Source organism: Phyllostomus discolor, chromosome 4, assembly GCF_004126475.2.
Source record: "Phyllostomus discolor isolate MPI-MPIP mPhyDis1 chromosome 4, mPhyDis1.pri.v3, whole genome shotgun sequence".
NCBI classification, from domain to species: Eukaryota; Metazoa; Chordata; class Mammalia; order Chiroptera; family Phyllostomidae; genus Phyllostomus; species Phyllostomus discolor.
Genome location: NC_040906.2, coordinates 191,988,570 through 192,010,350, shown reverse-complemented (window position 1 = coordinate 192,010,350; position 21,781 = coordinate 191,988,570). Strand labels below are relative to the sequence as shown.

The 21,781-nt window shown below is 40.3% G+C and overlaps 1 protein-coding gene across 5 annotated transcripts in view; it reads right to left on the bottom strand.

Annotated features, from left to right (window-relative positions):
- ADGRG6 (adhesion G protein-coupled receptor G6) overlaps positions 1 to 21,781 on the bottom strand; it is a 132,679-nt gene that overhangs the window by 12,450 nt on the left and 98,448 nt on the right. For all 5 annotated transcript variants that reach the window (XM_036024790.1, XM_036024789.1, XM_036024791.1 and 2 more), the window contains 8 exons: positions 20,539 to 20,679; positions 18,273 to 18,392; positions 16,114 to 16,159; positions 14,755 to 14,864; positions 10,848 to 10,975; positions 9,855 to 10,123; positions 8,574 to 8,670; positions 6,179 to 6,462 (listed from right to left, as the gene is read on the bottom strand). In XM_036024790.1, coding sequence (XP_035880683.1) covers positions 6,179 to 6,462; positions 8,574 to 8,670; positions 9,855 to 10,123; positions 10,848 to 10,975; positions 14,755 to 14,864; positions 16,114 to 16,159; positions 18,273 to 18,392; positions 20,539 to 20,679 — 1,195 coding nt within the window. The remainder of the gene's footprint in view (positions 1 to 6,178; positions 6,463 to 8,573; positions 8,671 to 9,854; positions 10,124 to 10,847; positions 10,976 to 14,754; positions 14,865 to 16,113; positions 16,160 to 18,272; positions 18,393 to 20,538; positions 20,680 to 21,781) is intronic.

Below are 21,781 nucleotides of genomic sequence, written 5' to 3'. Positions count from 1 at the left end.
CCAAGTATTAAAATAATTCATATATGCCCTAATGGTTTTTGCTGAATAAGGGTAAGAGATTAAATTCATATTTATTCATTAAATGTACATTTACTAAGAGTATTTTTTAATGGAGGCAAATATTAACTTCCTAGAAACTCTTAAACAAAAATTTAAAAGGGAAGTACTTTGTTTTATTCTCTTGCTTATGCCTTGGCTCTTAATAACGTGCCTTTCTATGTGCATATATGCTACATTGTAAATATTACATTGTCTGTACAGAGGGTCCAGAGACATATGAAAAGATGCTTAGTATCATTAGCCATCAGAGAGATGCAAATTAAAGTCACAATGAGATACCACTTCACACAAGTCAGAATGGCCATCATAAACAAAGCAACAAACAACAAACGTTAGAGAGGTTGTGGAGAAAAAGGGACCCTAGTGCACTGCTGGTGGGACTGCAGACTGGTACAACCACTATGGAAAACAGTATGGAACTTCCTCAGAAAACTAAAAATGAAACTGCCTTTTGACCCAGCAATTCCACTGCTAGGATTATGTCCTACGAACCCTGAAACACCAATCCAAAAGAACCTATGCACCCCAGTGTTCATAGCAGCACAATGTACAATAGCCAAGTGCTGGAAGCAACCCAAGTGTCCATCAGTAAATGAATGGATCAAAAAACTGTGGTACATTTACACAATGGAATTCTATGCAGCAGAAAGAAAGAAGGAGCTCCTACCCTTTACAGCATCATGGATGGAACTATAGAGCATTATACTAAGTGAAATAAGCCAGGCAGTATAAGACAAATACCATATTATCTCACCTGTTACCGGAACCTAATCAACAAGATGAACAAGCACACAAAGTATAGCCAAAGACACTGAAATTAAGAACAGGTTGAAAGTGATCAGAGGGGTGAGAGGAGGGGATAAAGAGGGGAAAGGGCGAAGGGTTTACAGGAACAATTATAAAGGACACATGGACAATAACAGGGATGAGTGGAAACAGGGGAGGGAGGTGGGGAGAGATGAGGTGGTGGGGAGGGGTGGGGGGAAAAGACAGAAAACTGTACTTGAACAACAATAAAAAATAAATATTTAAAAAATTCTAAAGAAGAGGCTCTGCCTCCTCTGTGCTTGTTCAAAAAAAAAAGTGACAAAATAATAAAATGTTATAAAACATTTCCACTGGAAAAAAATTACATTGTCTCAATCAAACTGACCTTGGGAAAGTTACTGACCCTCCCGAGCCCATTTCTCCTTCTATAAAATGGAGAAAATACCCTCTTTCTTGGATACCAACATTCTAGACTTGCAGCAAGAATTACATCAGAGGACAGATGTTATGTCAAAGTGCTTTGTAAACCACAAAATTGACTGCATGATATAAGTAATTTCTGTTGCTCTGGATATCTTAATGTTATCAAATTAATTAATAGCCAGCATTACATCTAAGTAGACTGATAATGGCCTTCTGCGTTTGCCATCACAGTTTCTATTTGCAGAACCACATACTGCATTTTATTATGGTGTCACATATATTTACAGAAAATGGGCTGATGACACCTGAGACCCAGTCAATGTTGTTTTGCATGCCTGGAAAAGAAAAGTTGAAGACCAAGCTTTTGGTATGGGGCTAGACTTTAGATCCTGATGAACTGGTTGGCAGGGTTAAACTTCCCTATAGACTGAAGAAGCTTAATCTAATTGAGAGTGTCAAATACTTCTGTAGAGTTAATGGGAAGAAATGCAGTCTGGGATACTGCTCATCGCTGCAGAGCAGGCAGCTGTGTGCACGTGCTGTGCCGCAGAGCAGTGACTCAGTCCTGCGAGGGCATCGGAGTTGCCAAGGCATGGAGAGGCCGTCGGGATTCCGGCCAAGAGCGTCTCAGCGGCCAGGGAGTTGCCTTTTATTTCTTTTGGATGGATTACATATTGTTGAAATGAAGGCTAATCTCCTCAGGCATGTGAATTATGATACACTTTTGTCAAAAGTCTGTTCTCTTTTGAATAGCAATTTGTATGCCATATACTTTTTCTCATATGTATTCCTTAGAAAAAATTAAAATTTCTTATATAGTGATACACCAGTTTCATCCTGGGAAAGCAGTCAAGACGGCAAAAGTAGATAGATAAGGAATTTCACCATGTTAAGAGAAGATATATTTATCTTTCCATCTTAGAGAAAAATAGTCAACGAAATGATTAATATATAACAAGTGTAGTAGGCAAAATAAAAAAAACATTGTTATATACTGTGAAAAATTAGACAATAAAAAGTTTGGTTTCAGCTTTGATTCATGATTTCATTTGCTTATTCAAGTAGGTAAATTTTAGTTATAGCCACAAGGATTATAATAATTTTCTGATATCCATTTAACATGATTTTTGGCCATTAAATGTACCTTTATAAGCACACATACAAATTAAAAAATATAAAAATAGTAGAAAACAAAAAATGTGTAAAAATAAAGCATATTAAATAAAAATAAAGCATTTGTAAACTTTTAATAGATAGGCTATACAAATTTATGTGGTAACTATATAATCATATACATATATATGTATTTGTATATAAACACATATATACATTAAAATATTATTAATTTCTAAAAATGTTAGCATGTTTTGACCAAATACACATATTTATTTTAAATAATTTTAAACATGTTGAAACCACATATTTGAGGATGTACACAAAAGTGGCAAGAAATGTGCTAGCAAGAACCTCTCCTGTGGGATACGTGCCGTGACATCGCTGCAGACTCAGCCCGAACACTCGTCCCTCCTGCAGGTCCTAGGTCCACAGAGCTACAGGCATTCACAATCGATTCATAACTTACAGCCTTCACAAGGAAGACCCTGCTGATTTTCAGATGCTCAACAAGAGCTAAATATTAGAAGATTAAAGTTTGTTCAGCATAGTTTTAGTTTTCAGAATATTGTATTACGTTCTCAGTCTTTGGCCATTGCTAAGTCTTATAATGAAATATAATACTCCATTAATAAGACCTTGTACTTAAATCATTAGAAAAATAAGAGTTTACTTAATGATGAGTGTTTTGTAGTAGCATACTTCTGAATTTCTCTTGACTCCTGCTGACATCACTCAGTGCCCCTGTTCCCACCACAGTCTAAAATACCGTGCCACGTTATCTTACCAGGACCATCACAATAGCTTCCCATCTACCCTCCCTATAGATGCTACTGGACTGCTCTCACCCATTCTTTACATTATGTCCAGCTTCCCCTCCATGAAATGCACATTTGACCATGTCATTCACAAGCCTGAACCTTTTCAAAACCTTTGCATTGCTGTCATGAAGGTCAAAACACAGCACCCTCTGATCTGGCCCCAGACTCCTTTTCAGGACACACCACTCTGTCACTCTCCTGCTCCTTCATGGTTCTCAGGTTCTATGAACTTTCTATTAATTCCTCCAGCAGATGCTATAATCACCAACTATAGCAGGTCTTCGAATATGCCATTCTAATGTTGATGAGATGCCATAGGAGCTTAACTCTTGTTTGCATCAATTAGCTTACAGTAAAATGGGTTTCTTTATACATTGTTTTGCTTGAAGTTGTAGAACCTATTGACCACATTAAGAGAGGACTTACTGTACAACAAACTTTTTGTACATGTAGTGCCTTCTACCTGAAATATTCTTTTCCCCACTTCTGCTCCCACTTTTCACCTAGTTAATTCCTTCAGATTTCAGCCTGGGATTCATGTCTTTTGTCATTTGTTCTCATTGGTTCCAACAGGTACTTTTATATAGTGACATAATTGGTTAATATCAGTATCTCCTACTAGAACATAAGTTCCATGAGGCAAAGAGATCATGTCAAGTTTTTTTTTTTTCTGGAATGAAGAATATCAGAAAGAAAAGAAATAGACACAATGTAGTTCGTCTAAGTACCACCTGAGTTCATTTTGCATTCACTGAATTGTTTCTTTAAACTGTCTCAATCATACACATTTCTTTTAATAAAGAGGATACTTTTAGCAACATACATTTCTTGGAAGGTTCAGAAAATGACGCAAATAAAAACCATTAAATGACTTCCCACAGTGTCTTGGGAAGTTTTGTACAAGCTGGGCCGGTAAGCAATTGCTGGTAGGCTCATGTGCTCTGTGTCACTGCCTTGTAATCCAATTTCCTTTTTAGGAGGTATTTTTAATATCATTGGATGTGCAGAAATCTGTTCTGAATTTATATAATTTAAATGTAGTCTTAAAAGTCAGTGATTTATGAAAGATATAACTTGATGATAGTTTATAACATTTTTCCCTCCTGACAGGAGACCTATGCTGGGAAAAATAAAACATCCCATTTCTCATTAGTGGAAACAGAGCTGAACAGACAACTGGAGCTGTTGGGAGTTACAGAAACTGCCAGGAATTTCTAAAAGCAAAAACAAGGTTGGGCTGGCAGATTAATGTGCCTTTCATGGACAACCCTGAAACACAAAATCATCGAATTTCAAATTTCTAATGTTAACGGGCATTTTGTCAATATTTATTTAGGCACATGTATGTTGTACATTACAGGGCAGATTAGATGGAGGATGAGTCACTTTACAAAGCTATATCCCAATGAAGATGTATGCATGTGCTACCTCGTCCATTTCCACCTTTTGGGGTGGCACCTGAAGCTTGATACTCTCTTTACTGAAGATAATGAGCCCATATATTTCTTCCGTTATGGGAGAGTGAACCTGAATAAAATATGCTGAAATAATTACGAGGATTTATGCCAGAGCAATCTCAGGTTGGATTCAGGCCATCCCTAAAGACTCTCCCTTTCTTTGTCTAGCAATCCATTTATTCACTTAACAAACAATTGTTAAGTACCAACTATGAGAGAGATTTCTTTTCAGGGGCTCATGAGCTGGTGGGAAACCTCAGAGGAAGAGCAAAGCAGGTCCGTACAATAGGAAGCAGTAAACACTCTCCTGAAGGTAAATACAGGCTTCTCTTAGCGCACACCTATAGGGAGCACCTGTCCCAGCATCTCATTTGGTGAGTGGCACAAACTTGATTTCCATCCCACTTCCCGCCCGGGCACAGATGTGTCCAGCTTGCCTTTGTCAGCGCTTCTTTCCCCACACACCTACAAGGACGTCCCAGGCAGGCCAGCAGGACTGCCCTGCTCAACGAGATGCCAAACGCGGTCACCTCATGCATTTTGGAGTGTTCAAAACAGAGTATATCCAATGTCTTTAAGAGTTTAATTTTCAGCCCTGGCTGGCGTAGCTCAGTGGATTGAGCATGGGCTGCGAACCAAAGCATCACAGGTTCGATTCCCAGTCAGGGCACATGCCTGGGTTGCAGGCCATGGGCCCCAGCAACCGCACACTGATGTTTCTCTCTCTCTCTCTTTCTCCCTCCCTTCCCTCTCTAAAAATAAATAAATAAAATCTTAAAAAAAAGAAAAAAAAACTTAGTGAGGACCTCAGCAGCATAAAAAGAGAATTTAATTTTCAAAAATAATTTATATTCACTTAAGCTTACACTCAAATTTACCATATGTACACTAGGGTGTGTATTATGGAATCAGAAGTATGACAGAAAGCTCCTCCAAGGAAGCCTTGTATTATTATTATTTTTTTTTTTGGTACAAAGCAGGCCATTGGCAACTGTTTGTTAAATTGTTGAACTAATTGCCATATATCATGAAAAAATAAGCATTTATGAACTAGAGTACTGGCATTTATTTTGAAATCTAAGCATCCAAGGAATCAAAATGAATTGCTCTGTCCCTGCATAGAGTCCAAAAATTCTCCAGGCTGAGCTGGGAATAGTACTCCACAGGGGAAGCGGCTCCATGAAGAGCAGCACCACACTCGGCAAACCTGTACGGGGCGAAGTTGTCCATGTATCCCTTCAACCGGCCCCTCGGGCTCCTCCCTGCCCACCTCAGTCATGCAACAACATATGTTTACTGAGCGCCTACCATGTGCCAGGCACTGTCCTAGTCCTTGGGACACATCCCTGAAAACAATCAAACTGACCTCCCACTTCACTACTCCATTCTAGACCCTTTTCACGAGTCCCCTAGCTCCCCGTGCCTGAAACTAGGGTGCAGTGATGTGGAAACTTAGCGTGGCACCTAGTGCTGAAGCTGTTGTGCAAACAGGACAGAATTGGGAAGTAGAAATTGTCCGGGTACCATTTATCTTACCTTGTAGTGAGTTGAAGATGGAGAAGAGGTACATGAAAGGGACCTGCAAGGGCCCCCAGGCAAAGAAAGCAAAACCCCACGTCATGCCCAGCAGGAACGTCAGGCTGACCACACTGCGCAGGTTCCGCAGCACCTCCTCCCGCAGTGTCCGGTTGCTCCGCTTGCCGTTCCTCCCGCAGATCTGCACCATCACCACGATGAACATGGCCACGTTCAGGAAAAACATGACTCCGAAATACCCAGCGCAGCTCACGTAGAATACCACTGGATCCTGAATCCAACAGCTTACGGAAGAGGAAACAAGAGAGAAAAGAAAACGCTTTGCTGTGCCTGTGTACCCAAGACGTCGCCTGGCGCAGGCTGGGCTTCTGCGGGTGATTCGGCGAGGCCTTTCTCCCGTACCTCTAGAGAGTCACTTCATTTCCTTGGACCTCAGTTTCCTTTTTGATGTGTTCACAGGTTTTTTAATTTGTTTATTTTGGACAGCTATCATCTTAATTTCTAGTTATGTAAGTCAAGAGTTAAGAAGAAAACAAGGTGGCTACTTGAATTCCGATTTGACACGAAGACAGTCTCAGTTGGTTCTAACCCCCTTTTCGCTTTACGCGCCTGCACTCCAGAGAATGGGACAGTTAAGTACTCCCATTCTGAACCTCCCTTGTGTTTTGGGGGTGTTGGTGTGAACACTGTTCTGCAAAATGATATGGAAGCGAAGTCTGGGGGAGCTGCTCCTCAGAGACTCCACTGGCAAGGCCCTTACTCACTCCTGCTGCTTCAGACATGAGAGCGAGCTCTGCAGCCGCGGCGACCACCTCCTACCCCGGAGACCAAGGCCGAGGGAGCCGCGGCTGCTGGCCCTGACATTCCAGCCTTTCAGTTAATGCCAGTTTATTGCTTACTTCTGTTTTGGGGCATGTGGAAAGAGTCAATTCCTACTTATTTAAGACACACATAAATGTGGATTCCATACCGCAGACCAAATAATTCCTATTAATATAATTGGTGCGGTTGAGGCGAGGCTTTATTGTAAACTGTGACACTCTTATAGGGACACTTCTCATGCACAATTAAAAAGCTTAGATTGCTTACAGTATCCTTACAAAATGAAGAAATGTATATTTGATATTCAAAGGGATGGAGGTGAAAAAGTCATTTAAACACTGCACTATGTGTACAGTGGTCTATGAGAAAATTTCGCAAACACTGCAATTTGCAGATGCCCCAGATCCTAACAATACTGTGGAAGTCCTTGGGTACAGAAGAAATTGGATATATTATTTAAGGCCTTTAAATTCATCTTAATATTCTGATGTAAATAGTTGTCATTCTGGGTGACGTCTGTCTTCCACGGTGGGACATGACCGCCACAGAGGCAGAGGTTACCTGGAACGTCCCTGAATCCCAGAACCAACATGATTCCTGGTATATAGTAGGTGCTCAGTGAGAGACAGTGTAGGTGGCCCAGCAGTTGACTAAGTGTATCGTTCTATAAGAGCTAACACATCTTTACAATGACCTAGTTTAGAACATATATACTGACTTTTACTTGTAATATATCTTACTATAAAGATCCCCCAAAGAATACTGCTCATCCCTGAAGCTAATATCTCTTACATATGGCAGTCCCCCTAAAATCCTGAAACTCCTGACCTAGGACCTTTATTTCATGCTGGTTATTGTGGGGGTTTCTCGGGTAAAACATAAACTAAAGGAAGACTAGGAGGGGAAGGAGACAGGTTTGGATACGGAGTGGATATACAAGTGTTGTCCATTCGTGAAATGTGCGGAGTAACATGGTATCATACTCAAGAGTAAACTCTTTATTCATTTCGATTATTCATTCAATCAGCAAAGACTTACTGAGTACCGACTGCGTGCTGCATAAAATGGGAGAGAAGTAACTGCCCAAAGTGAACAATATAAAAACCTTAGCCTCAATGATCTCACAGTCTGAAGGAAATTTTCCAAATTATGCAAGAACTCACTGATGTCTCCATCCTCTCCATTTCCACGCAACACTCATATTAGCACTGAATCATCAGCATCACTGTCTGACACTGATTTCCCTCACTTATAGATGTCTGTGGGTTTAAGGGGGTGTTATGAAATCTCCTCAGATCGAATGGGTCCTCTGAGCCTAGAAGACAGTATCTCACACTCCTGCATTTCCCCAGCTGACAACGCTCCACTAACATGAAAAAGCAGCACGAACAGTTCAGGCCATTCAGCCGAGTTCGTCGGTGGTGCAGCAGAGGTCCTGGTACAAGCATGCGCAAGCACGTCAACCTTCTAAAATAAGAGACTCGCTATTGGCATGGAAACTTAAACTAAACTTTGGGAAACAAAGGATATGCACTCATCACAAATAAATTCCCGAGAAGTTTTTATGACTTACAATTCATCATCTTGTTCTTTTCCATAACTTTTTTTCCCATAGACTTCGTTTTGGTTTTTGCTTGCTAGAACGACTGACACAATGAAGGCGGGTAAACCTGTTGTAAAAAGACCAAGCCATGAGCAACTTTTCTGGAACATCTGGAACTGCTGTACGTGACTGGTCACGGCAAGGGGAAAGGAAGGAAAGAAAACACTCCATATCACAGAATCAGATCCCTCAGAACTGGCAGCTTGGTTAAGGCAACGATAAAATCCTCTCTTTGGTGCGGAACATCCAACTTTAATTGGCAACCATTAAAACCTCCTCTTAACAGACAGATATGTAAATATTCGTTTGCTTACTGGTACCCACCTGAGAACCATAACCTGATTTATACTGAATCTAGGATCAGCAAATGTGGTTTCATTAATGCTGCCTGTTAGGCCTCCACAGTTCAGGCATGAAGGGAACTACAGCTTATTTTGCTCCCTTGTCTATAAAGAAAAGCCTTTAGGAAAAGTGAGGGAGAAATACTGAGACCATAAAGTCTTTATAGTCTTCCTTTTTTTTTTCTCAAGAGACTCAGTAAGTAAAGTAGTTCCTCGTATATTTCACTGGAGAAAAGTATACCATCCCAATTCCCTGCAAGATGCCCTCTCAAACGGTGAACACCTTGGAAATATCTCCTATTTCTACCTGGCCCTCTGAGAAAGAGATTTGTGAGAAATCTCTAAAATGCCTGGTTTGATATAAAACCTAGATAAAGAAAGGAGCTCGCTTAGAAAATGCTAAACAGGCTCATACAACCACCCACGTCTGGCTGAGGAATCACATTAAGAAGTTCACGGGAAGCACTCCATCAGTGTCCTGGCTGCACACAACAACAGCATTCTCTCCCTGGTTTCTAAGACACGGGCATGTGTCTAGGGGAGAGCACAGCCAGGAGTCTGAGCAGGGCCTTATGTTCTGAAGCGTACGGAAATGCACTGCTGTTGGCCGGCTGCCTCTGCAGACTTGGGTGGGCTGGCTATGGGCACAGGAAAGACGTTTGTGGTGTGACTCAGAGGCTAGGGGTTCCGCCTTTACTCCTGCATTTAGTGAGGCCTACTGAACGGTTTTTAAAAACACTGCTCTGAGGAAGCCCCTTCCTTAGGGTGTGTATATCCAATTCACATCCTTTGCAAATTGGAAGTTTCTTTCAGCAATGCTATTCTTTTGAAACAGCATTTTCCTATGAGAATGTGGCAATGTCTATGACAGTGAAAACAAAAGCAAAAAAAAAATTTGTAAAAGGCTCACCCCAGCCAATGATGCAGAATTTCAGTATGTAGCGGCGGATGTACGTGTTGAATACCTTCACCAGAGCGATGTACATGTGAATGGCTTCCAGCCCCATCCAGGTAAAGGTGGCGAGGAGGAAGAAGTGCAGCAGGGCCGCGATGGCGATGCAGAGGCCCTCCACCTGAAACGAGGCCACCCAGCCGTCCAGGAGGAAGCTGAGGTTCAGGAACAGCAGCGCCGTGCTCAGGTTCATCAAGATTTTAGAGGGATAATCCCTCCGCAGTTTTCTAGGAAAGGGAAAAAAAAGACATTGGAGAACTCATATTGCAAGTAAATCTTTGAAGCACAGGCAGTAAATTCAGCCCTTGCACAGCTCCACGCAAGGTTAGAGGGCACCATCTGGGGGATGTGGCTCCACTGGGGGAGGGCCCAGGACATTTGTGGGCACTTGGCAGATTAGAAAGATGTTTTAAAATACCTATTTTATTTCAAAATGGTCTCCAGTTGTTTACAAATTGCCAGTTGGTTTCAACAGCTTGATTTTTTCTTAATGCCAGAAAATTGTAGAGTTATAAAAATGATTATTTTCGTTAAACAACAATTTGCTTAAAATATTTTTGAAGTTTCTTGATTTTTAGTAAGGTGAAGAAGATCATTCTTAAAACAAAATTTCCCATTTTAGAACTAATTTTAAAAGATTTGTGAAGCAAATGTTTTTATCTTTTCCCATGAAAAAAACACTGAATACAATTTTCCTTTACTTACATGTTGTTAATCATCTCTAGCAGGTTTAAGTGCATTTTGTCAATACAAACATGCTGAACATAAGTGAAGATTCTACAGCTGGACAGTTTGTGCTGACTGATAGTCTTAACAAGAAACCTGACCGGTAAAGCACAACTCCCCTCCATGACTCACAAGGAGCATGGAAGTGTTTCCAAAGCGGAGGCCATTTTCTTGTCCACATTTTAGAACAGTTGGAACTGAGTTTGGCAGATAGAAAATACTCACTCAAAAGCAACATATGTCAGGAGAGTAGCTGCTGAAAAAATAGCTGATATTCCACACCCAATGTAGGTGATGAAGGTGAGGACTTTCGTGTTTCTCGCGTCTATCTGTGAGGCCGTTCCTGCGAGGTCCTGTCGAGACATGGGAAGCAGCTGTAAGAATGTCTCTCTTCATAAGAATGCTTTTGTTTTATCAGAAAGTCCATTGTTGGCTCTTACAATCTCAGCTCAGACTTAGGGGCTAAAAACAATAGCGCAAATCAGAATTGAAATTTCCACTTACCATACTCTTGTGGATCACTCCATGAACCAAAAATGTAGCATTACCGAGGGGCTTACACATTTTTTACCCCGTACTTTGCTACCCAAGCTCTTTGCACAGTAACACATCTTGAAGAGCAAAACCACTGTGTTTACCAACAGAAAATGAAGAGGAAGGCCTTGCCTTGTGCAACGAATTATCAAGCCCATTTCTAACATTTGCAAGGCTGGGGCACAAATTCAAATGGAAGCCATGGTGGCCCTCATGGCCAAGTCCTCGTGTGCACCCTGGGTTCTTTGCCTGGTAAGGAGAGGCTCAGCCAGCACACAGCAGAGGCTGTGCTGCAATGTGCGTGTCTGGTTCTGAAAGGGGTGCTGAGGTTCCTAACTGTGGTTACCCCAGAGTTCGGTATGTGTGGGTAGAGTGGTCTGTATCTTTTCTCATCAATGAGAAGCCACTAAGAGTTTTGGGGCCATAGTTGTTTTGATCTCTATGGACCTGAAAAGGCACCATTTAAAATCTTAGGGGTTGCTGTGGAGTGGAAAGGAGTAAACACTTTCTAGCATATCAAGCAAGTATTAACCTCACTGTGTTGAGGCAGAGTTGCAAAGTCTGGGCCTGGTAGAACATTTTTTCTTTTCTCTCTTAATTGGGTAATTGGGATAGGAATAGATCTTGAATTAAGACCAGCTACCCAATCCTGGTTGGAGGAGAAAGACACCCCCATTAAGCAGATGTTTGAAAATGGAGCCTAATTGGAAAACAGACGTACTCCAACTTATGAAAACAATATTTGTGTTATGTTTTTAATTCTATTATCTATTAAGTTTCTTTGATTTTCTCCAAAAGGTCAATAAAAGCTGCTGTTCACACTGAGGCCTCCGGTGAGCAGTGTTTGTTGTACCATACACAAACAGGAAAAGAAGACGTGGGAATTAGTTCCAGGTCTGCCTGAAGCAGTCAGGAGGGGGAGCAGTACCTTTGTGACACCAAGAAATGCATACTGTGATAAAATGCAGCAGGTGCACAGGCTCAGGGCTAGTGGGGACTTTCTCTGTCTTTTCTAGGAATCCTTCAAAACAGTAGGAGTATATGAGACTCCCATGACACATGGAATGGTGTTCAAATTCATGACACTTGACCCACAGATGGGTCACCTCAGCTAATATTTTAGTTACTCCAAAATTTCATTAGGCCAGGAAATAGTCTTCAGGATTCTCCAAGGGACTTGTTGTAACCACTTAAGAACCTATGGTTTCTATCGAGGTCAGGCAGTTGACTGGAAGACCACAGTTCAAGCCACAATTTAAAATGTGAATTAAAGAATATAATCTATTTACTGGTGATATCCATTTACACATGATTTTCATATTGTTTTGTATTTTTAGAGAATGAAGAGTACACAGATATTCATTTCTCTGAACTTGCCAACATGCAAATGTACTGGTGTTAAAACTATAAAAATCAGCCTTACTACAAAGAATATAGCAGAGACATTAAACTCCTCACATATTTGTATACCAGGAGATATAATTATGAGTCTGAGGCACATTTTTTAAACTTCACATATGGTAAATAATGTCACGGGCCATGCAGACTTTGAGGATATCTTGTACGAGTGAGTAAATAGTTTGTAAATCCAGAAAGACTCTGAATGAAGTCTTGGTGGTCTGGAGGGCTGAAAGGATATGGGCACATTGCCAGAGAGGATAAATCCTGGAAAATTTTTCTTCCAGCAGTTTCTAAGCCCACAAAAACAGCCAAGCTGGAAAATGGATGGATAGCACTAAAAAAATGCATATTGCCATACACATATGTAAAGCTAATTATTTTATCAGGTTACAACAGAAAAAGCAATACATAATTACAAACTCATAATAAAATTTAAACAATTCTGAAGAAACTACTGAATATTCTAAGTACATATACATCATCTTTGAACAGTGAATTTTGTTACTGTTATTTATCTAATACTAACTTACAACACAATCTTGCTCACACACATACATACACATGCAAACACAACTGAAGCAGTTAAATCACTTAAGCTAAAGCTTATATACATGAATGAATAATGATGCATTTTGTGTGTAATAAGTAGTGATGCATAAAGTGTTTTCTGAAAGAATGTTCTCATTTTTGGAAAAAACAGAACATGGAAGAAAACTGAGTATTTTTTAAAATCACTTTGCGAAAACATGCTACAGTTTAATTGCTCATTTTCATGCTCTGGGGGTAAGGAAAAAATATTTATATTTTGAGAAAGTTCAAAAGTTATTTTCTATGATTGGTGCCCTTTTAAATGACTCATTCTTATCATTCAGAGCACTTATGTACGGGGTTGTCAGGAAAATTACAACTTGTAGGATTGCCATAGGACAATGGCCGTTTACATTGGCCAAGTGGACTCAGGAGCCAAACACTACATCACACCATCCTCTCTGCTTCCTCCCAGGCCCACGGGAAGTGGGCGTAAGGTTTAAGGGAGGGAATAAACATAACCCCACATCTGTGACTCAAATTCATAGAGCTTTAGTGCCTCGCACACATTGCTCCCATCTTCTATGAAAACCCATGGGCTTTGATACCTCTGTGGACACTACACAGAGACAGTGGCTCTGCCAGGAACTGAAGGGCACGCTGGGCACCAGAAAAACATCTGCAAACACATGAGTGTGTCAGATAGAAAGTAAAGGTACAAGCCTGCAGATGAGTTCAAGCAAGTCATTAGATGTAAGGCAGCCCTTGAAGATGTGGTTGTATGAAAAGCATGTTGATGCAATCTAGTTTTGTTTAAAACCATTGGATAGGTTGACTGATATGATAAAAACAGGGCCATGGGGGGAAAAAGGAAGAAAGAAAGAAAGAAAGAAAAGAGAGAGAGAAGAATGCCATGACGGCCCAGAAGTGAGAAAACAGAAACCCCCATCATCTCTTTTGCTGGCCTGAAGACCCCGCGCTCTCCCAGTCCTGGTCTGTCCTAGCGGACTGACTAGGTCTCCAGGGGACTCACCTAGCACAGTTCCTGGCACAAAGTAACACTCAAACAGATTGAGTAATTACATATCATAAGAAGAATTTTTACTGTTTATTTGATTTTAGAGAGAGAAAGGAGGTAGAGAGAAGGTGAGGGCAGGGGAGAAATTGTGATTCTTGTATGTGCCCTGACTGGGAATAGAACTCACAGACTTGGCATATAGGGACCACACTCTAACCAACCAAGCTACCAGGCCAGGGCAAGAAAGAAATTTCATGATCTAACTTTTCACAGTTCCCTTCCATGTTAGTAAAATCTAACATCTCCTTCCTCATTAATTCTTCTTTCTCTCCCTCCCTTTTGCTCTGTCTCCCTGACTCTGTTTCTCTCTTAATTCAAAAGTCTCATGGTGATATTCTTGTTTCTAGATTATTTATCATCACTGTCAATGCAATGGAAAAAATAGGGTCTGTTTTTATAATTACTTTTGTATATTTTTAATATAGGATCTCTGCTAATTAGATTTTTCATTAAGAATCAAGATTCACTGCATAGATGGAAATCATCAGGAAATAATTCCCTAAACACATAAGCTAAAAAGGCTGACTCATACAAAAAGTATGCCTTTCGAATGTGTATCATTTTAAAATGAGCTTAGAAATCCTCCCCTACCATCAGAACTCCAAAGTGTGTGAGGTGGTTGCATAGGCAGACCGTCTCGCCCGCGTTCAGATCTCTGTCTGCAACAACACAGCCCGACGTGTTCCAAAATCCAGAACCTTCTGCAGGGGAAAGTCAACAAATAGTATGAAAATAACAGCAGGTCAGTTCCTACTCTACAACGGATGGAATCTTGTTTAGAGAAATATGCCTCAATGTCATCTGCCTTACAGTTTATCTGTAACATGGAGACTATTTTCAAAGTTGCCAGTGGTTAGAATACTTTAGATTCCTGGAATCACAGAACGTTAGTGCTGGGTGGGCTAGAGATTATCTCGTCAGTGGTTTTCAGCTGTGTTCCAGTGAAGTGCCTTGGGGGCTCTGCAAAAGTTTGAGTCCAGTTTAATTTCTAATATATTAGAAGATAAACTTTCATAAAAAGAATACCCTTCTCAAATATGTTATATACTGATGAAGGCCCTGGAGATCAACACATTCCTTTCCTGGGGTCAGTCTGTGTTTTTGTGAAGACATGAGAACAACGGTCTTTATTAGAACGTGCTATTATGTACACAGCAGCCATGCATGGTGGCAACTGATGACACATGCCTTGAATACATCTGTTCTGACGATGATTGGGTGTGGACTATGAGCAACTAATATATTTGAAGAATGTTTTAAGACTACAAGGTAATATTTTAAACTAGGTATCTTGTAAATCAGGGTCTTCTCAAAACTGTGTAGAAACCAAACAACAATAACAAACAAAAAAAACTTTGAGCTGTTGGAAAAAGTATCAAAAAAAAATATGTCCTTCCCCTCAAAGAGATCTCCACACCTGCACCCCAGTGATCAAACCCTTAGTTTTGTCTTTCCCTCCTGATTGCCAAATATCATTCTAGAGGCAGTTCATTTATATCAAGCAATGTATCTCTATTATAACCATTCTTATATTTGGAGTCCATTAGCCCATAATCTGAGGTCTACAACTGGAATTTTAATTATATGCCTCATGCACATCAAAAAACCTCTCCAGAATTGTTCTAGGAGAATGAGATCAATTGTATGTTGATGTTCATGTAAAATGGTAATAAAAATGCATGCCCTATTTTATAAATAATTGAAATCAAAGAGGCTGTTTGATTTTTTTAGAAAAAGCCAAGTCTTCCTATTTCCTCTTGCAATTAATAAAAAAAATCAGAGAACTTGGAATTTACTTCCTAAGCTCCACAAACTAAAATCTGCAGCTCAGCTGCCATCACACTTTTATTGTGGCTCACTCTGGTTTGGGGTGAAATGAAAGGAAAGGGGGGTATCTAACAATGTTTAAAATTCAGTTGTTATTAAAACAGCCAATATTTGAAAACTTACCATTCTTGTTCAGATCCCAGAAGGCACAGACTGGATCCCGCACTGTCTGCATTAACATAAGAATAAACATGTGAAGTTGTGTTTAAAACAAATGGAAAATTCATATGATTTGGATATGGGAAGAAGAGGAAACCACTCAGGTTTTCACAAAGAGATGGAACAGCATTAGTCACACCGATATGACCCAAGAGTGGTGGGCAGTGTGGGGGGCCTCACCTCTCCAGAGACTTCAAGTGGAAAACCTCATGAGGAACTGTGTTACTCATTTATCTAAAGGTTACCTCTATGTGTCCCATCATAAAATGCTATGCTTAGTATTTAGCAAAGCTCTTTGCATTGTAAAATTCATCTTTGAAATTCTCCTCCATATCTAGTACATGCCCACAAGGATTGAAAGAAGGAACTCAGGTATTTTCACACCCATGGTCACCGCATCATTATTCACACTAGCCAAAGTGCAAGCAATTGAAATGTCCATTGTTGGATAAATGCATAAACAAAATGTGGGCTGGATGGACGGATAGATGGATGGATATATATCCATCCCACATTGCTATATATATAGAGCCATAAATATATATATACACACACACACACACACACATATATGTATATATGGCAATGGAATATTATCCAGCCTTAAAAAGAGAGGACATTTCTTTAAAGATTTTTATTTATTTATTTATTTATTTATTTATTTATAGAGAGGGAAGGGAGGGAGAAAGAGAGAGAGAAAAACATCAATGTGCGTTTGCTGGGGGCCGTGGCCTCCAACCCAGGCATGTGCCCTGACTGGGAATTGAACCTGTGATGCTTTGGTTTGCAGCCCGTGCTCAATCCACTGAGCTACGCCAGCCAGGGCAAAAAGGGAGGACATTCTGACACATGTTATAATATGGATAACCTTGAAAATGAAATAAGCCAGTCACCAAAGGACAAACACTGTATGGTCCCACTTACACGAGGCTCCTAGAGTAGTTACATTCAAAGAGACAAAGAGAAGGTTGGAGATGGACATGACGATGGCTGCAGAACAATGTGAATGCACTCAATGTCACTGACCTGTGCCCTTAAAAAAAAAGTCAATTTTGTTATGTATGTTTTACCACAATAAAAAAATCATTATGGATGAAGGAGCAGGAGCTGAAACAAAGGAGGCCAAAGGGTACAACAAGGAGGTCAGAGGGTTTCGTGACAAAGCAGGGCTAGTTCTTAGATGACTTAACTTCCAAGCCCTGGTCCTTATCAGCCAGCTCACTTCCCGCCCTCCTTCCGGACCGCCTCATAAATGGCAGGATTGTGACTGGGACCCTCTATAAAAGGGGGAAAAAATGTGTGCCTGGCCACCTGTGACAATGTGAGTCCCACATGATTTTTTTTCAGGTAAACAGATGATAGGCAGGGTAATGAAACCATTAAAAAGCATTTGTCAAGGTTTTAGACAACTGTTAACCTCTCAAAAAATAAGTGAACCCAACCTCCTCTCTGCTTTCCCTGTAGTGGTGATCTTCACATTAAAAAACAAAACAAACAAAACAAAACAATATTCTGTGAGGGAGGGTGGTTAGTGGGCTGGGTAAAAAAGATGGAGGGATTAAGAAGTACAGATTGGTAGTTACAAACTAGTCACTGGGATGTAACATACGGCAGAGAAAATGTAGTCAATAATATTGCAATTAGTACATATGGTACCAGGTGGTTACTAGATTTATAATGGTGACCACTCTGTAAATTATTTAAATGTCTAGTCACTGGGTTGAACACCTGAAACTAATAAAATATTATACATCAACTGTCATTGAAAAATAAAAAATTATAAAAATTAAAAGAAAACAACTAGAACCTGTAAAGGCAGGAATACACAACTGCATCCCATCTAATTTATCCCCAGTAATGTACATCATTTCTAGAAATAGCGGCCTATTTCCTCACTCCCACTCTCCCTCTGATCATTGGATCCGAGATAGAACTGACTCTCCCGGCTGCCACCATTTATCCTAACTCCAGAGCTTTCTACCTGACAAGCTGTTCTCTCCTTTTAGGAAAATTGTTCCCCTCCAAAGAAAGCGCCAGTTACTTCTTTTCATGGAGAAAAATGGCTCCGTATTTCTCTGAAATAATCTCCTTCTCCTCCACTGCTATTTGTAGGGTTTTCCTACCTGGTTTCTTGTATGTTTGATTTTAATTTGAACCGGAGCCTTCAAATTCTGGATGGTAATGTTTCCGATACTGCATGCCATCACATAACTTACTAAGGTGACTCTCTTGGTCTCTACATCCTTTAAGAGAAAAAAAAAAAACCCGTGTATTAGTCAGAAGCGCACACTCTTATTTTATTTTGCTGCTCCAAAATAAGCAAGCTGTCAGCAGTTTTTACACTTAAGATTTTGAATTATAGAACATCCTGTTTATAAGTTCAAATTGCTGGCTTTCCTGAAAGAGCTTTGCTATTTCCCTTATTATACTAAATACGTTGAGAGAATATTATGAGTCCGTGTGGCCAGGCAATGTTCATAAACCTTCCCTCTGATTGCTGTGACCGAGGCCAGACACTTGAAGTCTGAAACAATGAGACCCATACGTAACAGAAACTCATACAAAGCTATGAAACAATTAGACCACTTCCCTACCCTAGAAAATAGATGAAGTTGTTTTCCTTTAGAAAAGTATGAAGAAAATATGTTGTGAAAAGTTAAAAATCATCTTTCACGCCCATGTCAAAAGCCTGACATGGTTGCTAATTGACTCTGAATGGACTAGATCGAAGCCCCATCCAGACCTTCTCCCTTCTCTGATTTTATTCTTGCTGTAGTTTCCACTTCAGAGACCAGACTGTCAGGAAACCAGCTTAGTGAGTCTGTGTGCACAGCGACTGGGACCATCATCCACCATCTCTCCAAGGGAGATAGCTCCGCTTTCTCCTTCCCCTCGTGTTTCTTGTCAACCCTCCTGAAGTTCCCAATGGCCGCTTATGAAGTCAGCTGTTAAGGAATAAACGCAGGGCTTCCTCTATACCAAGCAAATCTCAGCATCTAGAATAGTTTTTCATTATTTTTGTGTGGTCACTCAGCAAAGCCGGCCATGGCTTGGGTATACTGAGCCTTTTCTTTAAGATAAAAATGACTTGTATTTTCTTCACTATGTGGGAAGAGAATCACAGACCCTTGAATTTGCTTTACTCTGCTATACATTGGCTTTAACAACCAAACATACGTTTCCTAATAACAACATTGACTGGGAAATGCCAAAGGAGAAGGGAAAGGTGGTGTGGAGAAGATAAGACTCAAAATGAAATAATAAGATTCTTGCAACTCTTAAGAGTTGTCCCAAACCCTTCCTTCTGGACTCAACCTCTCCTCTAAATGGACACCCGCTGTCCACATCACCACTCACATTTTGTGACATTGACTGTGTTCTTGTATTGCTTTTGAATGGGACATTACTTTAAGCCTCAAATAATTTCCACAAATGCAGTTTCATGTGTTCAGAGCCATTAAATCCTTTAGAATAATTACGTGTAATTGCATACTTAATCTACTAAAAATCTTTATATACCTTGTTCCTAATACATTTGCTGACAAAATTTTAAAGCTTTGGATTAGTTACCATAAATGATTCCATGGTATTCCTTTTACTCACCTATGGCCCACTGTGCCATTCCTTCATACAAGACGTATAGGGCAGATCTGTTAGAAACCAGTCTACCTTCCTTGAGACTTACACAGGTCTCACTGTCTGATAAACCCTGGTATCTTCAATTTGGTGAATAACTTTTATGTCTTAAAGAAGGGCTGATTAAAACTGCTGTAGATGGGGTTGTGCTTTCAAAGGCAACCAGAGGTCACCGGAGTTTGTTGGCAGTGGACTTCCTAGTATCTAGAAATGATGCCAATAAAAATGATAATGTGTGCTTAGCACAATGCCACCCCACTCTGGGAATGTGTGAAGGCCAAAGGTCATTTGAAATACTAATGGGAAAACTGATTAAAGCCAAGAATTCTGCTCATTGTGTAAACAGTGCTTCCCGCTGAATTAAAACAAAACAAAACAAAACAAAACAAGACCTTTCCTTTGGCACACAATTGCTTTGACTCTGAAGGTCTAAACTGCTGGAGAGCATTAAATATTTAACAAAAGGAATGGTAAATAGTGGTTTCTCCACTAATTCCACTTATAATTATATCATACAAGTCTTAATCTAAGATCTGATTTATTTAAAAAGTTGACATGAACATGTCTGTTCACAAGCATGTAAATATCTACAATAAATACTGAAACAATTGTTAAATTTTTTCAATTTTCGAAATACAGCAGGTTAATTTTTCTACCTCTTGATACATCCCCAAGGAAGCTGAACTTTCATTTTCCTTTTGAGCTATGAAACTCAATTTGCAATTGAAAAACAAGAATTTAATGAATGCTTACCTGGAAAAGTCCAGTTTTATTGAAGAAAGTAAACTGAGCTCTTTTCACTGCTGCAGAAGATTCTTGGCTTAAGTTCTCAAGTATGTTTGCAGGCAAAATTACAGACGCCAATGGATCTTCATGTCCACTCTCAAAATACATCTGTCACACACAGAGGCACACGAGTCAGTCATCACAATGAAATGGCAATGATAACTTGACTCCACGTGCCGAGTAAGGCAAGTATCACCTTGGCCAGGCCCAGGGCCGCCCTTTCTCTCTACCAGGCACAGCCCTTCGGGTGAATACCCTCTGCACAAAGGCATGGGTTTCATTGGGTTTTGCAAATGTGGCAAAATGCACCGATTTTTAACTAAGGCAATTGAGAAGTCTACAGATCAGTTCACCTTTTCAAATACAAGAATTAAATTTACAATGAACAAATGTTGAGTCTTCCTGCGAACACACAGTGAAAAATATCTACCAATTTAAAGAATGACAAGTTAACTTATTTGACTGCCGAGAATGAGTATCTCTGCATAGAATAGGCAGCTGAAATTTTATGATCACTCTTGGCTGCCTTTTTTCCCCTGAACCCTCAGATCAGGCTGACGAGGGTGTTCCAGCAAATGGACTCGGAATCAGACTGAGGCTGACCAAGTTTTCACTCTTTTTTTATAAAATATTTTATTTACTTATTTATTTTTAGAGAGAGAAGAAGGGAAGGTGAAAGAGGGAGAGAAACATCAATGTGTGGTTGCCTCTCGCATGTCCCCTACTGGTGGACCGACCTGGTCTGGCCGCTACCCAGGCATGTGTCCTTTTTGGGAATCGAACCGGTGACCCTTTGGTTCACAGGCAGGTGTGCTCAACCCCCTGAGCCACACCAGGCAGGGCCAGTGTTCACTCTTAAAATGTCAAATTACCCCAAAGAGCCCCAAGTCTAAACTTTACAAGGATAAAGATCTTCCTTATATCTAAACTTTAAAATATTTTATCTTGTTTTTTTCTCCACAGTCAAGAAGTATCACATGCTACTTGTGTGTTCTCCCACATTAAGGACAATGCTTCAGTGCTTTCATCGGCCCATGCAGCCAACACTGTCTAGCCCACAGTGGAAACTTGAAACTTATTTGCTGAAGTGTCACCTGAACAGGCCAAAGAGACTCTCCATTACTCTGACCCCAGCTTTCTTCTCCAGCCTCACTATCACCTGCCCTTCTAAACCTTGTGCATCACTGGTTTTCAAAGTATAATCCTCAGA